Source organism: Eurosta solidaginis, chromosome 5, assembly GCF_040869045.1.
Source record: "Eurosta solidaginis isolate ZX-2024a chromosome 5, ASM4086904v1, whole genome shotgun sequence".
In the NCBI taxonomy this organism is placed as follows: domain Eukaryota; kingdom Metazoa; phylum Arthropoda; class Insecta; order Diptera; family Tephritidae; genus Eurosta; species Eurosta solidaginis.
The window spans coordinates 19853913-19868701 of record NC_090323.1 but is presented as its reverse complement, the minus strand read 5'-3'; the positions used below and the strand labels follow the sequence as shown (position 1 = coordinate 19868701).

The following is a 14789-nucleotide window of genomic DNA, read 5'->3' as shown; positions in this document are numbered from 1 at the left end:
CTATTAGTGAAACAGGATTCGCCGCGGATAGGTGAAGTTGACAATTGATTTTGGAGAAACGTATATATTGCGCTGGCAACCTGAAGGGTTGCGCTACACAGCCCCTTGAATCTGGTATTTTAGTCAAGCATACCTACCGCGGGTATATTCTGACCCCTTAACCCGCTGGGGGACCTAAAATCTCTTCGGAGGTTATCCCGCCTTACATTTATTTTATTTATTTTTCCTGAGAGTAAATGCTGCCCAACTCTAGTAAATCTTATATATACTTTTAACATGTACTCTTGCTGACTCATCTTATCTTATTTGCATGCAGTCCGGCCGAAATATTGAGGTTTAGAATTTTTAGAAATATGCAATACATATGTATGTAAATGGAATTCTGAACGCCCCCATACACTTACTCATAATTTTTCAAACGCAAACCGCGCACACCCAATGTACATATGAATTTGATATTAATGTACTGCGACCTTAATAATTTTAAGCAAACATACATACATACCAAAGCATATTAATGTAATTTTATGTTTTATTTTTTCTTACTCTCTTCCCAGAGGCGCGTCTGTCTTCAAAAGAACTGCCCACAGCACGCTGGCGTCGTGAACGTCGTTCGCGCGCTGGTGAATATCCTGTAATGGGCAGCGCCAATGCTGGCACTGCTTCAGCATCAAGCAACCTCTCGCCTGCTGGCACACCACCACCACCACAATTGCCACCAGTTGTATGCGCTCCCGGGCTGCCATCACCTGTGAGCGCGCATCATCATGTTACGGCTGGCACTATGCACAGCGGTGTGCCGCCACCAATGTCAATTATGATGGCGGCCGCTGCCATGCGTCCGCTTTGTGAATCCACGAATCGTCCAACACCACCGCCGTCAAATTCATCAGCTGCCGCTGTAGTGGCGGCGTATCACCAACAACAGCAACAAGGTGGCATGGAAAGCCCCATTGATATGTCGGTAACATCCTCGACGCTAAAACCTCGCTCCTCACCACCGCCACCATATCGCGCACCATTACCGGGTTCAACGTATGCCACAGCGCTTGCGCGACCCAGCGTTATAACGCAGGCGCCATCGAAGAGGGAACGCGGCGGCAGTGAGCGCGAAATGCTAGCAAATCGCGAAAATGATAATGGCAGCACTGGTGAGTATACAAGCGTATACACGCACATTATATAGGCTATATAAAAAAATCTAATTTTTTTCTTTCGCGCAGAGTCCATATCAATGTGTGAAACGGTAATCGATGAGCACTTCCGCCGGTCGCTAGGTCCTGATTATGCGGTACTCTTTGGTAAAAAATCGCCAGGCCACAATCCAACAACACTATCGCCGCAACCAAGCGCTATCGCTATGACAACAACAGCAGCAGGCATGAATACACCAACGCCAACACCGCCGCCGCCATCAGTAGCGCTGTCTTCATCGGCTGCTTGTCTTACCTCAGAATCATCGCAGTTGGAATCTACTAGTGCCGTACAAACGCAAACGCAAGCAATGATTGCACACGTGCCACCAGCACCAAGTGCTCTACCACCCTATCACACATCAATCGGTACTGCAGGCGCAACATCGCAATCGCTCGTCTCACCAAAACCAGCATCTGTTTTACTCTCATCTGCTGCTATTTTTGCAGCAGCGGGTCAACATTCTGTCGTTAAAGCTGAAGCACATTCGCCGCATCACTTGGAACATGTGAGCGCTGCCTTACCACCACCTCAGCAGCAACCGCTTGCTTTGTCTATTACACACCGCAGCAATACACCGCCACCGCTGCCAGCACCACAAGCACTAAACATGCATGCCTCCACCGCTGGTGGTTTCACAACTAAATCACCACCACCACCGCTATCAGCGCACACACCGGCAACATCACAACCATCAGCAACATCTTCAGCATTCCCCGCAGCGGCATCGCTACGCAGCCAAACATCACTTGAAGTACATTCAACCAATAATCCACGCTCTCCAACTGTTACACCATTACAATCACCAAACTTTACAGCAGCGTCGTCGCTTACTGTGGTATCATCCTCTTCATCTACGCCACCATCATCAGCGGCAGCGCCAGCAGCATCACCGCCTCCAATTATGCCAGCAATTATGCGCATTAAAACCGAACCAGGCATGTCGTCGTCGGCAAATACACCACCGGCATCTCCCACCTCAACCTCGTCGCCCACATGCATTACCGAGGTAAACGCCTCTGTGGATGATCACTTTGCAAAGGCGCTCGGTGATACCTGGAAAAAGTTGCAGGAGAATAAAGAAGTGCGCAAGTGAAATATAAGAATTCGGCGACGTAGGAAAAGAGAAGATTACATAAATGAAGAGTGAGAGAGAGATAGAGAGTAAAATTATATAATGTGTTATATCAAAGAGGATAGATATATTAAGAGACGTCAATCGAGAAAAAGTAGCGAATTTGCTCGCTCGAACGAAGCAACGAATATTTGCTGAGACATAGTCGGCCAGTACTTGCCCATTTATATTCGTATTTCATTTTATTCATTTGTGGTGTATTTTCTCGGCGGCCATTATGAATGTGGGGAAATACGCCAAAATGAAATGAGTATCCATATTTACTTGAGCAACTTGAGCTCTTTGCAGATTTTGAGTTTTTGTGTACCTATTTGCAGCAAATTGCAGAAATTTTGCTTATTTCTTTACAAACAAAAACCTATTCATATACCCAAAATATGCCCTTACATGAAATGTATGTAAATTAATCATACATTTATGAAATATCCCACCCCCTTTTGTTAATAAATTAAAATGTTAAGAAAATAAATGCAAATTCAAATCCATTGCATATTCATAAAACGTTAATTTGCATAAACTGTATGTATATTAACCATGAAGTATTAATAAATTGAAAAATTGAATTAAATAAAATATTTGGTAACAATTGAATAAATAAAAAAATATTTAGTTAGTCCTTGCCCTTGTAATTTAGTGTAGTTTTCGATTCGCTAATGCCAAGCTTATTGAAAGCACCGACGTTTTGGGACCCTTGGTCGCATATAGCTACCATAACGTCGAGCCCTATTTCACGAGCTGCGTCGATATTCCTCCATAGCGACGTAAGCAGATCACGATGCTCCACTTCGTGATACATAATAGGACATTATGTACTTCCAATTACTACAAATTCCCTTTATCATGAAAAATAGACATTTATCACCAACCTCGTTTTGTCGACAGGATCCTCCCATGTCAACATAGCCGTCTATGACATCAACGGTGTTGTTATATGTAAAGTCTTTTTTGATTGTCACCTCATCCCACATGATTTCGCATATGAGTTGGGTGCCAGACATTGAGCTAACCATTGACCTTAAATTGTCAATAACTTTCTCATCAATGCCTGGACGAACATACCATATTGGTCGGTCTCTTAATAAGGTACTCTGGCTTGGCAAGCGGAAGTCCAGGTCGTCTTTCAAAAATTTATATGATTTCGACGACATTATTGATGGTGGAGTTGAGCTCATCAATATCCTTTCGACGCCCTTGGTCTATCCGTTGATACTCTCTCTCCCTCCAGGCAAAGGACTCCCGCTCATTGATTATGTCGTCCTCTGAGTGGGTGTTTAGTCCTTCCTCGACATGACGGACGTCGAGGCGTTTGCGTTTTTCCACTAAGTCGCCATATACTACGAATTCCTCTAGGGTCAAATCAATATTTTTTGTTCGCTTTGATGGTCCAGCTTTCTGAACTATCGAAGTTGTAGTGGCAGTGGTAGTTGTAGTGGCAGTGGTAGTCGTGGGGGTGGTGGTTGTGGTAGTGGTAAGAAAAATTCTTGGATAACCATCGAACTTGATTGATTTACCAAGTTAGTGCTTATCCATAAAATGCTTATCGCAAACAAAAATATTTTTATAATTTTTAGCTTCAATAATTGACATGTTACATGCCAACGCCCAAGTGTTTCTGCGGACTTCCTGTGCGGTGAATGCATTAAGTGGCACACCATCCTCAGCTGTGCAGCCCCGCACGCAGCAGACCCGAGACGTCTTTGCACTTCCATAAAAGGTGTGCTTTGGTGCACAATCATATCCTTAAAGATTAACAAAAAGAAGGAATTACCCCATGGAAAAAACTAATTATCTACACCTAGCAAATCATTGTATTTGTAAACTGGTGTAGTATTTTTACACAAAACGGCAAAAAATTGCCCCATGGAAAAAACCAATTATATACACCTAGTAAATCGTTAACCAAAAATTAGCTTATATAAAATAAAGATTATATAAAAATTAAATAATAAATATTAATATATTAAAACATTGAAAATAATTAAATAATAAATATTAAAATATTGAAAGTAAAAATTAAATAAAAAATAAAAATTGACATATTATAAAGTTGAATAATAATTTATAAATAAAAATAAATATTTGAAAAACCAAACGCAAACAAACTGAAGTAAATAACTATGTAAATTATTTGAAATATCTTTTCATACTTTTCTTTGATAATAAAAAAAGAAATTGCACTAAAGCACATATTGGTCAAATAAAGCCTATTTTTATTAATTAATTTAGAAATATCATTCATTGAAAATAATTTTATCAATTGTAATCAACTTTTAATATTAAAAATTAAATATTAAATAACCAAGCAAGAAGCTTATATCTTGATATAATATCAATAACCAAACTTCTTCCAAGTTGCAAAATGATACCAACAGTTATTAAAGCTTTTCAATAATATACAAAAAAATAATCTAATTTCATCGTCCTAACATCACTTATGCATTCATACATATTTTTTCAAACATTCAATCAATCTGTTCCATGGCACCAAACTTTAGTTGCAACCCTCGTTGCCCTCGTTGATGCCATAGAAAAAAATGCGAACACGCACTTGCAACTTCAATGAAACAATTTGCGCATATGTACATGTCGCTTATTTACTTCAATAGTGTCATAACTCAAAAAAAAACAATTTTCCAGTTGAGCCATTCAAAGATTTTAAGTGGCAAGTAAAGGCACATTTTAATTTTTATAGCACGTGGTAAATTTTTAACTGATCACAAATATTTTTTTATACAACAGATCATGATATTGGGTACGTTTATATGTTATTAACTCAAAAGACGTTTTTTTTTAGTTATGACACTATTGAAGTAAATGTACGATATATACATATCAAAAACACTGATTGCAACATATTTTTTTCACATATTCAATCACTTTGTTCCATGTCACCAAACATTTGTTGCAGCCCTCGTTAATGCCATAGAACAAAATGCACAAACCAGACAAACACCAATCACACAATTTGCATATATACATATATATGTACACCTGTAGGCAAACAATTAACCATCCCCCCTTTACCCCACTTTTTCAAATATAAAATATTTATTATAAAATTTGTTTGCCGACTATCTTTACACATATGTATATATGTACATATCACTATCACTAAATATCACATTGCACTATAAAAAAATTTATACTTACCAAGATGCAGCGTTGGAACTGCATTATCCTTCAGGCGTAAAGTGCCTACAGCTTCCTCCTGAAAATTGCGCGAGCACACGAACGCGGTTGTTTTTCGGAACGCCTGAATCCTGAGATTCTCTTTCCATTTGGAAGCGAGCACATGATTCGACGGTACCGCGAAGAACCGAACGCTCGGGGTTGAAAGCATAATGCTACCGCAACCGCTAACACCACATTTTCTAAATAATGGCATTATTATAATTAGATTAGAATTTTAGATCGCACGAATATCTTTTTAATTAAAAGCGTAAGTTTACAAAAAGAGCCTTTTCACTTTCTTTTTGAAATTGAAGGCGAAAAGCCTTATTTGGCACCAGTTTATCCAACTCATGAGAGGATTAACTGGACTTTCTTTACGGAACAGTTATGTCAGTTCAATTGAAATTCCACTCACAACAAACCTTTTTACAATGTTGTTAGCAAAATTCATATACATTTATATATAAATGAACTGCATTTTTCATACGTATGCCACATGCCACACCAAGGGCCAGATTATGTATGACGCCGTGACACTTTGCGCCGCAGTCACTCACATTCACCGTCACGACTTTATAATACCAAAAATTTCATAAAGACATTCAAGTTTACTGTCACTCACTGAACTGAATGAATGCATTTATTTGATAGGAGTTTTGGTTCACACGAGAAAAAATGACTCGTTGCGTTATACATAGTTTGCACCACAATGTCTTTGTACAAATTTCACTTTACTTAGTTTTCCACACTTTTTAACCACTTCACTGCACTCACCATACATATTATTGAAATATTAAACATTTTGACACAATTAACACCTTATTTTACCAATTTACAAAATTTTTCACTTTTTCACTTTATTATTGTTTTCATTTTTACTTTGCTTTGACTCCTTTTACATTTTGCAGAAGTTGCAGCCACTCTCAACTTTAACTCAACTTCCACTCAGTCAATTTTTATTTCCCCACACCTGGCTGTCAAATTGAGGGCAAGGTGTGAAGACGACTGGCCGACTATGTCTCGCAATACCAAAGAGGATAGATATATTGTATGTGTATTGTAAAATATTGAAAATAAAAATTATAAATTAAATAAAATTTATGTATTGTAAAATATTCAAAATAAAAATTAAATAAAAAATAAAATTAAAAATAAAAATAAATAAAAAATATGTATTGTAAAATATTGAAAATAAAAATTATAAATTAAATAAAAAATATGTATTGTAAAATATTCAAAATAAAAATTAAATAAAAAATAAAAAATAAAAATTAAATAAAAAATAAAAATTAAATAAAAAATAAAAATAAATAAAAAATATGTATTGTAAAATATTGAAAATAAAAAGTATATAATTTATTATTTTTCTTAAAAATTAGAAATCGTTTGATAGCTTCTTTAAAACAAGCCATTTCAACCTAAATTAAATCCTTAAATCAGCACTTTACTTTAAGAGCAAAAGAAGGTAGTGAAAATTAATTTAATTATTAAATTTATTAGTTTTGGGTTGATTGAATATTTTTGTAAGAAGGTTCACTTTCTCATGGAACCTCCCATAAATAATAAATATTAAAATATCAAAAATAAAAATTAAATAAAAAACAATCACATTCAATAACTTTGTTCCATGGCACCAAACTTTAGTTGTAACCCTCGTTGATGCCATAAAACAAAATGCACACACGCACTTGCAACTCCAATGAAACAATTTTCATATACATATGTATATGTACACCTGTCGGCATTGAATTATGTCAACATCAAAACCATTTGCCGACGAACTTGACACATATGTATGTAACATATCCAAAACGTTGATTGCAACATATTTTTTTTACACATTCAATCACTTTATTCCATGGCACCAAACATTTGTTGCAGCCCTCGTTAATGCCATAGAACAAAATGCACAAACCACACAAACATCAATCACACGATTTGCATATATATAAATATATGTACACCTGTCTGCAAACAATTATCCCCCACTTTTTAAAAGTATAACTTTATTATAAAACATGTTTGCCGACTATCTTTACACATATGTATATATGTACATACATATCACCAGCACTACACATCACATTGCACTATAAAAAATTGATACTTACCCGGATGTAGCGTTGGAACTGCATTTTCCTTCAGGCGTTTAGAGCCTACAGCTTCCTCAGTAAAATGAAGCGCGCACACGAACGCGTTTCTTTTGCGGAACGCTTGAATCCTGAGATTGTCTTTCCATTTGGAAGCAAGCTCAGGATTCGACGGTACCGCGAAAAACCGAACGCCCGGAATCGACGTCATACTGTTACCATAACCGATAACGCCACATTTCCTAAATAATGGCATTATTTAAATTATTCGAGATTTTAATTCGCACGAATATCTTTTTAATTAGAATCGTAGGTTTACAAAAAGCGTCTTTACACTGCAAAGTCTTTTTGAAATTGCAGGCGAAAAGCCTTATTTGGCGCCAGTTTTTCCAACTCATGAGAGGATTAACTGGACTTTCTTTACTGAACAGTTATGTCTGTTCAATTTAAATTCCACTCACAACAAACTTTTTTACAATGTTGTTTTCAAAATTCATATACATTTATATATAAGTGAACTGCATTTAAAATCACAAGTTCAATTTATTGATAAAAGTATACTTATTTTGTTATCAATGTTATCACTGTTAGCACTCACAACACAAACCACTTGGTATGCAAAAGCCATTATGACACACATAATTACATATGTATATACGTATGCCACATGCCACACACAATGTCTTTGTACAAACTTCACTTCACTTCACTTTGTAGTTTTCTACACTTTTTAACCACTTCACTGCACTCAATACAATTATTAGTCGTGTTTCCGAAAAAAAGTAAAATTTAAGTTGTTGTGTGGTAGGTGGGTGGGTGGTGGAGATGCTCTGTGCTCTGTGTTTTTTACTTTGAAATTATAATCGAAAATATATCCTAGCACACGAATACACGAAACACGAATCACGAATATAATATCATCCATCACAAGCCACAACACCCACCCAACAGAGCCGCACACAGCACCAACATGAATGCCAAAACATGTTAAATTCCTCTGCCACGCACCAGAATGCTGTTAAATTCCTCTGCCACGCACCAGAATGCTGTTAAATTCCTCTGCCACGCACCAGAATTCTGTTAAAGTCCTCTGCCATGCACCAGAATTCTGTTAAATTCTTCTGCCACGCACCAGAATTCTGTTAAATTCCTCTGCCAAACACAAGAATTCTGTTATTCCTCTGGAAAATTGCAAATCTGTTAAATTCCTCTGCCACGCACCAGAATTCTGTTAAATTCCTCTGCCATGCACCAGAATTCTGTTAAATTCCTCTGCCATGCACCAGAATTCTGTTAAATTCCTCTGCCAAACACAAGAATTCTGTTAAATTCCTCAATTCAATTTGCCTATAGATGTCGAGAGGACTAAACATCATCAATGGTGTGATGTGACATCATATATTCACATCAACATATCAAATGTTGACATCACATCCTCATAGTCGCGTGTTTTTTTTTTACACGCGTCCGTATACGTTTTCGCCTGAAAAAAAACGATTATCGCTTAGATAATGCTTAGGAGACCCATCTAGCGTCTGTGGTTAAACAACTAGCTACATCAACAGGGTGTACCGAAAAGCGAAGAACAACGCTCTGATGGCCATAGGGTATAACATATAGCTGAATCAGTTGCGATGAATTGTGGACACACATAGAATACATAGAATTAGTGTAGAAGGTGAAACAAAGACAATATTTCAGTTACACCTGATATTGAAAATTAGTAGGACAAAATTTATGCGCAGCAATTTCAGGTGTATTTAAAGTTTGTCGCTTTGCGGTCCATATAAAGTTTAAGCGTAAACGGATTGACGCGTGTTAAAAAACACGGCTATTATTAAAATATTAAACATTTTTAACACAACTTAACACTTTATTTTACCAATTTACACAATTTTTCACATTTTGACTTTATTATTTTCATTTTGACTTTGTTTCACTCAGTCAATTTTTGTTTCCCCACACCTGGCTGTAAAATTGAGGACAAGGTGCGAAGACAACGGGTCGACTATGTCTCGCTTAAAATCGAGTAAAAATTGTTTCAGCGATCAAAAATTTCCGAACAGATCCGAGTAACCGATGGACGTCTCTTATATATCTATCCTCTTTGATCTAAGCACACAATTTTCAAACTAAAAACAAAATTTTGATTTGTCTGAAAAAATTAAGAAAAAACAATCGAATGTCAGAAAAACCTATCGAAATCAGAGAACGTGTAATAAAGGGCCAATTAATGGTGACTTATCCATAACCAGATAAAACAACTGATCAAACCAACCTTATGGAAATCAATGTAATCGATTAATGGTGCCAGCCATAACCATATCATAGCCAACCAATTGGTTTTTCGCCATATCCATATCCATATTTGAGTTGGAGAATTTGTTAACTTTTTGTAGATTTTATTTATTGTTTTGGATACGTTTTGACTAAGAGACTTATTTTTTGTGGTATATGTTTGTAACTTTTTGCGTTTTCTTCATTTTTATGAAATTTTCACGATTTTTAGGTTAAGGCACCAATAACGGACCATTTGATATTGATAAGTAAAAATATGGTTACAACTATGGCGTTAGGGTTAACGAAGTTTAACTGGCCCTTAAAGAGAACCGCCAACAGAACGAATATTGGGAAACAGTAAGGCATCAAATCGCGGGTAGGTAATTCACCATTGGGGAAATGTGGTATGAAATTCGTCAATTCCAACGCTAGAAAAATATTATTTTGATAAAATAAACACAATTTAACTATTTTTTTAACGTTTTCAATAACTTTATATTTCGTTAAATTTTTGGAATATAGCTTACACACTTACACCAGTACTGAAGCCGTATTAGGAGGGAGTGCGACATAAAATTGAAGAAAACATACACGAAAATAAAGTAGTGTCATATATGTATTAAAAAGTTTGTGAAAAATCTGACAATAATTTTGAAATTTGATACAATTTTTTTGCTATAAAATAAAACTATACAGCTTAAAAGTTTATGAAGTTCCTTAAAACGTTTTGAGTTTTCGAAAGATTTTTGAACTAAACAAAAAATTTTATCAATCCCACAATAAAAATTGCAGAAGACATAACACGTTCGACAAATTTTGGAAAATTCTGAAAACAATTTTGAATTTTTTTTTATTGTTTAATTTTTGGTTTAAAATTTTCATATGTATGTACATTAGGGCAGGTCAAATTGTATGGGGAAAAAACTTCAGGTGCACATCCAGTTTCTGAATCTATGGGTCATATTGAGTAATATTGTCCATGGGACGATAGTTCTAAAATGAATTTCGAACCTATCTAATTTTGTTAGAAAATTTTATATCCCAATCCGAATAGCGGCTCTCACAAATAAAATACATGAAAATAAATGTCAAATTCGGATTCAACAATAAATTTGACCCACCCTGATATACATGATTCATTGAATTTTCAACACGAATGTAAATAAGCTATAAATTTTAATGCCAAAAAAAATTTCGAAAAGTTTTAAAAAACTATTTGGATTTTTTTAACTTTGTTTGATAGCGCCAACTGTTTGAGAATTCCCAATAATATTTCAATCTTACTAGAAACAAGTATCTTTTCTACTACCTATTTTGTGAAATATAAAGGCCAAATTGCTGGAAAGGAATAATACAACAAAATATAAATAAAGACTACCATTATCATGGCAAATTCTCCAGCATAAAAGATGTAAGATTTGGCTTAAGCTTAGTATCCATGTTTAAAGAAAAGCAAAAATTAAAAAAAGGCGCTCGAATGGCTCAAGAAAATTCTAGTTGTGAATTTCACACGGAAATACACAGCTCTCAAGAAATTGCATACACATGGTACTACTATTTTATGATGCCAACTACAGTTTTGCACCCTCTACTATTATTTTACATTATCTACTACTATTTTACACTTTCTACTACTTTTTGCTAATTTTTAGAAAAAGTGCGCAGACTATCTCGTGTTTTGTATAGTGTCGAATATGAAATTATATAGCAGTATAAAGAATTGATGGCCAAGCAGTACACCTCTTCACTACAATTTCAAATAGAAGTATGTACGAGCATTAATTTTCTTTAAAACTGGCAACTAAGCTTCATAAGTGAGCAAGCGAAGCGTTAAACAAATCTAATAAATTGCGTTTTTATGCAAATAGGCACTTTGATAAATTAAGTTGGCTAAAATTATTGCATACATTAGGGTAGTTTAAAATTACTTTAAAAGAAGTATACCAGCCTATTATGTTTTGTTAATTCAGGCAGTAAAAAATTAAGATTAAAATAATTTTTGAGAGTTGTAGCGATTTCTAAATAGTATTAAAAATAAAAAATAATAATAATAAAAGCATAGACATAGCCCAGAGAAAATAACTGTACAAAGATCTCATTGAATGAAACTTTTTGTGAACAATTTAATAAAAGAGAAGAATTAATGCAAATAATACTAACATTAATATATATAAAAAAGGTTAAAAGTAAAAAAAATTGCATTAATAAATATATGTATATGTAAATACTATATATGTATACATATATATAAAAACAAGTCCTTTGTTGTTGATTTTTCCGACAGAGTAAACATACTCATATATATTTAATACTTACCTAATTAATTTAACAAATGTTTGTATTTGCATAAATAAATATGCAGTTTACTCAATAAAAACTTATATAAAATAAAAATTTTTTAATACTTAAATCTAAAATTAAATAAAAAAGTTTAAATATAAAATTAAAAAAGAAATTAAAAAAATTTTAAATATACAATTTTAAAATTTAATTAAGTCCATAAATTTTATACCGAAATACGAATCAATTCATAACGACGGCTGAGTGGAATATCAACCTAACTCATAATTCGTTTAAAGAACGACCTATCTCAAAGTTCCCTTGAAGAACGGCATATCTCAGATTTTTTTTCAAAAGCGCCCTAGCTCATGTCGAAATCACGGTTGGCATTTTTCTACCCCTTTTGATTCGATGTACCCGGACCTAATACTATGTTCAAACTGACAAATAAGTTGAAGCAATTTCGATTTAAATTGAGTGCTGTTCATACAACTCAATTTAGCTTACACAATAGTAATTTGATAGCTGGTTGGCTCATCTCTACAGCAACAACATACCTTTGTTCAGACTGACAAAATGTGCGTGTTGGTATTAGGCGAATGGAATAGAATGAAAACATAAAACTTTGAAATTTGTATGTTTTGTACGAAAATGTGTTCAATATTTTGGTTGTATTTTGAGTTTGCCATCTTCTTTTGACAATCCCTACTCCAGTAAAATGAAACAAATAAAATCAGCCGATGAGATAAGCCAACCATATAGTTGAGCCATGCGTAACTGACGTTTAAATCTACTCAATAAACAGACTTTACAAGGTTGCATTTGCAGTTTGAAACAATTTTTTACGCAATTTTTTTTTAATGGTATAAATTGCCAATTTGGTGTGTGTTTGTACATAGTATAACCTAACCTATCATTAGTTGGCTTAATAAGAGAGATGCCAATTCAATGCATCACTTTTTTGTTTTATATTAATTGCACTTCCCACTAACTTAATTTATTTTCAAGCTATGCGTACAAGCATGCCGATATATATTGAGAGTTTGTGTAGAAATTATGGCATCGAATCCCGAAGATCTTTTGCAATCCCGGGGTTTCGGGATTTGAAAATGACAATCACGGGTTCACGGGATCTTTGAAAATGCCAAGAGATTTGATTTCGGAAAAAGTGATATAAACGTATGTAAAACTTCTTCCAACAAGATGCTAGCGAAACCCCAGAAACTTAAATATTACCATTGTTACCCAATTTCTCGTTTCTAATTAAAAGTGATTAAGATTCCATCTTTACACAATAGGGATTTTAAGACTTTTGAATTGTAATCTGAGGCCTGTTCTGCTATTCAATAACTTTTTTTTAACAAAATTTGACATCGGTAACTTAGTTAGCCAATAATTTTAACAATACTGCTATTCACTAACTTTTGTCAACCACAAAACTCGACAAAATGAACCCAGCTATTATCGTTGTCGATTTTGACATTTGGAGTACCCTTACATAGCCACCGATTTTGATCGACCGATGCCGGTCGTAATCGTCCGATAAAAATAAACATATGTATTTAGACGAGTGTGTGTAAGTTTCAACCGATCACCGTATTTCTGTCGGCCGTTGTCGTTTTTCACTGCCGATAAATTCGCACGTGTTCAATTTTTCGGTTTATTGGTGGCTGTGTAAGCGTACCCTTAGGAATTTATCGTGGTCTTTGTTGATGTGGTTAAACTGCCGAGAAGATTGGTAAAATTTATTGACTGACTTCAATACCCAAATTACATATATTATTTTGAAGTTAAGTTTGTGATTTTTTTTAAGCAAATGGCATTTGTGTTGTGGCGTATAGTTTGTCGCGGAACCCAACCCAATAACTAACTACGGTTTGAAATCTCGATTTTAACAATCGACAAAAGTTAGTGAATCGCGTCACTGGTGTAGGCATTTTAACGTTTTGGGAAAGAGTATGTGTGAAACGTGTTTCGAAATTAACTAAAAAGAGGAATAAAAATATAAAAATACGGAAAAAAATAATAAAAAAAAACAAAAACAAATTGGAGAAAATTACATAAAATTTAAACGAGGCAACAACGTGAAACTTAAAATTGTGCTATGTTCAAACAGAAAAATAAATTGAGGCAATTTCGATTTAAATTGAGTGGTGTTCATACATATTACACAATAGTAATTTGGTCTGGTTGCCTCATCTCTTACAGCAACAGCATACCTTTGTTCAGACTGTCAAAATGTGCCTGTTGGTATTAGGCGAATGAAATGGAATGAAAACGTAAAACTTTGAAATTTTTGTGTGTTGTAAGAAAATGTGTTCAATATTTTGGTTGCATTTTGAGTTTGCCATCTTCTTTTGACAATCCCTAGTCCAGTAAAATGAAACAAATAAAATCAGCCGATGAGATAAGCCAACCATATAATTGAGCCATGCGTAGCTGACGTTTAAATCTATTCAACAAACAGACTTTACAAGGTTGCATTTGCGGTTTGAAACAATTTATTACGCAATTTTTTTTTAAATTGGCAATTTATTATATGATAAATTGCGTAATAAATTGCCCAAATGGTATAAATTGCCAATTTGATGTGTGTTTGTATATAGTATTAAACACAAATTTTATTATACCGTTTTCAC

The 14789-nt window shown here is 34.6% G+C and overlaps 1 protein-coding gene across 6 annotated transcripts in view; it reads left to right on the top strand.

The window, feature by feature from the left end:
- Tgi (Tondu-domain-containing Growth Inhibitor) overlaps window positions 1–14531 on the top strand; it is a 92424-nt gene extending 77893 nt beyond the window's left edge. For all 6 annotated transcript variants that reach the window (XM_067786749.1, XM_067786748.1, XM_067786746.1 and 3 more), the window contains 2 exons: window positions 558–1151; window positions 1224–14531. In XM_067786749.1, coding sequence (XP_067642850.1) covers window positions 558–1151; window positions 1224–2290 — 1661 coding nt within the window. In that variant the 3' untranslated portion in view covers window positions 2291–14531. The remainder of the gene's footprint in view (window positions 1–557; window positions 1152–1223) is intronic.
- Window positions 14532–14789: the final 258 nt, after the last annotated feature.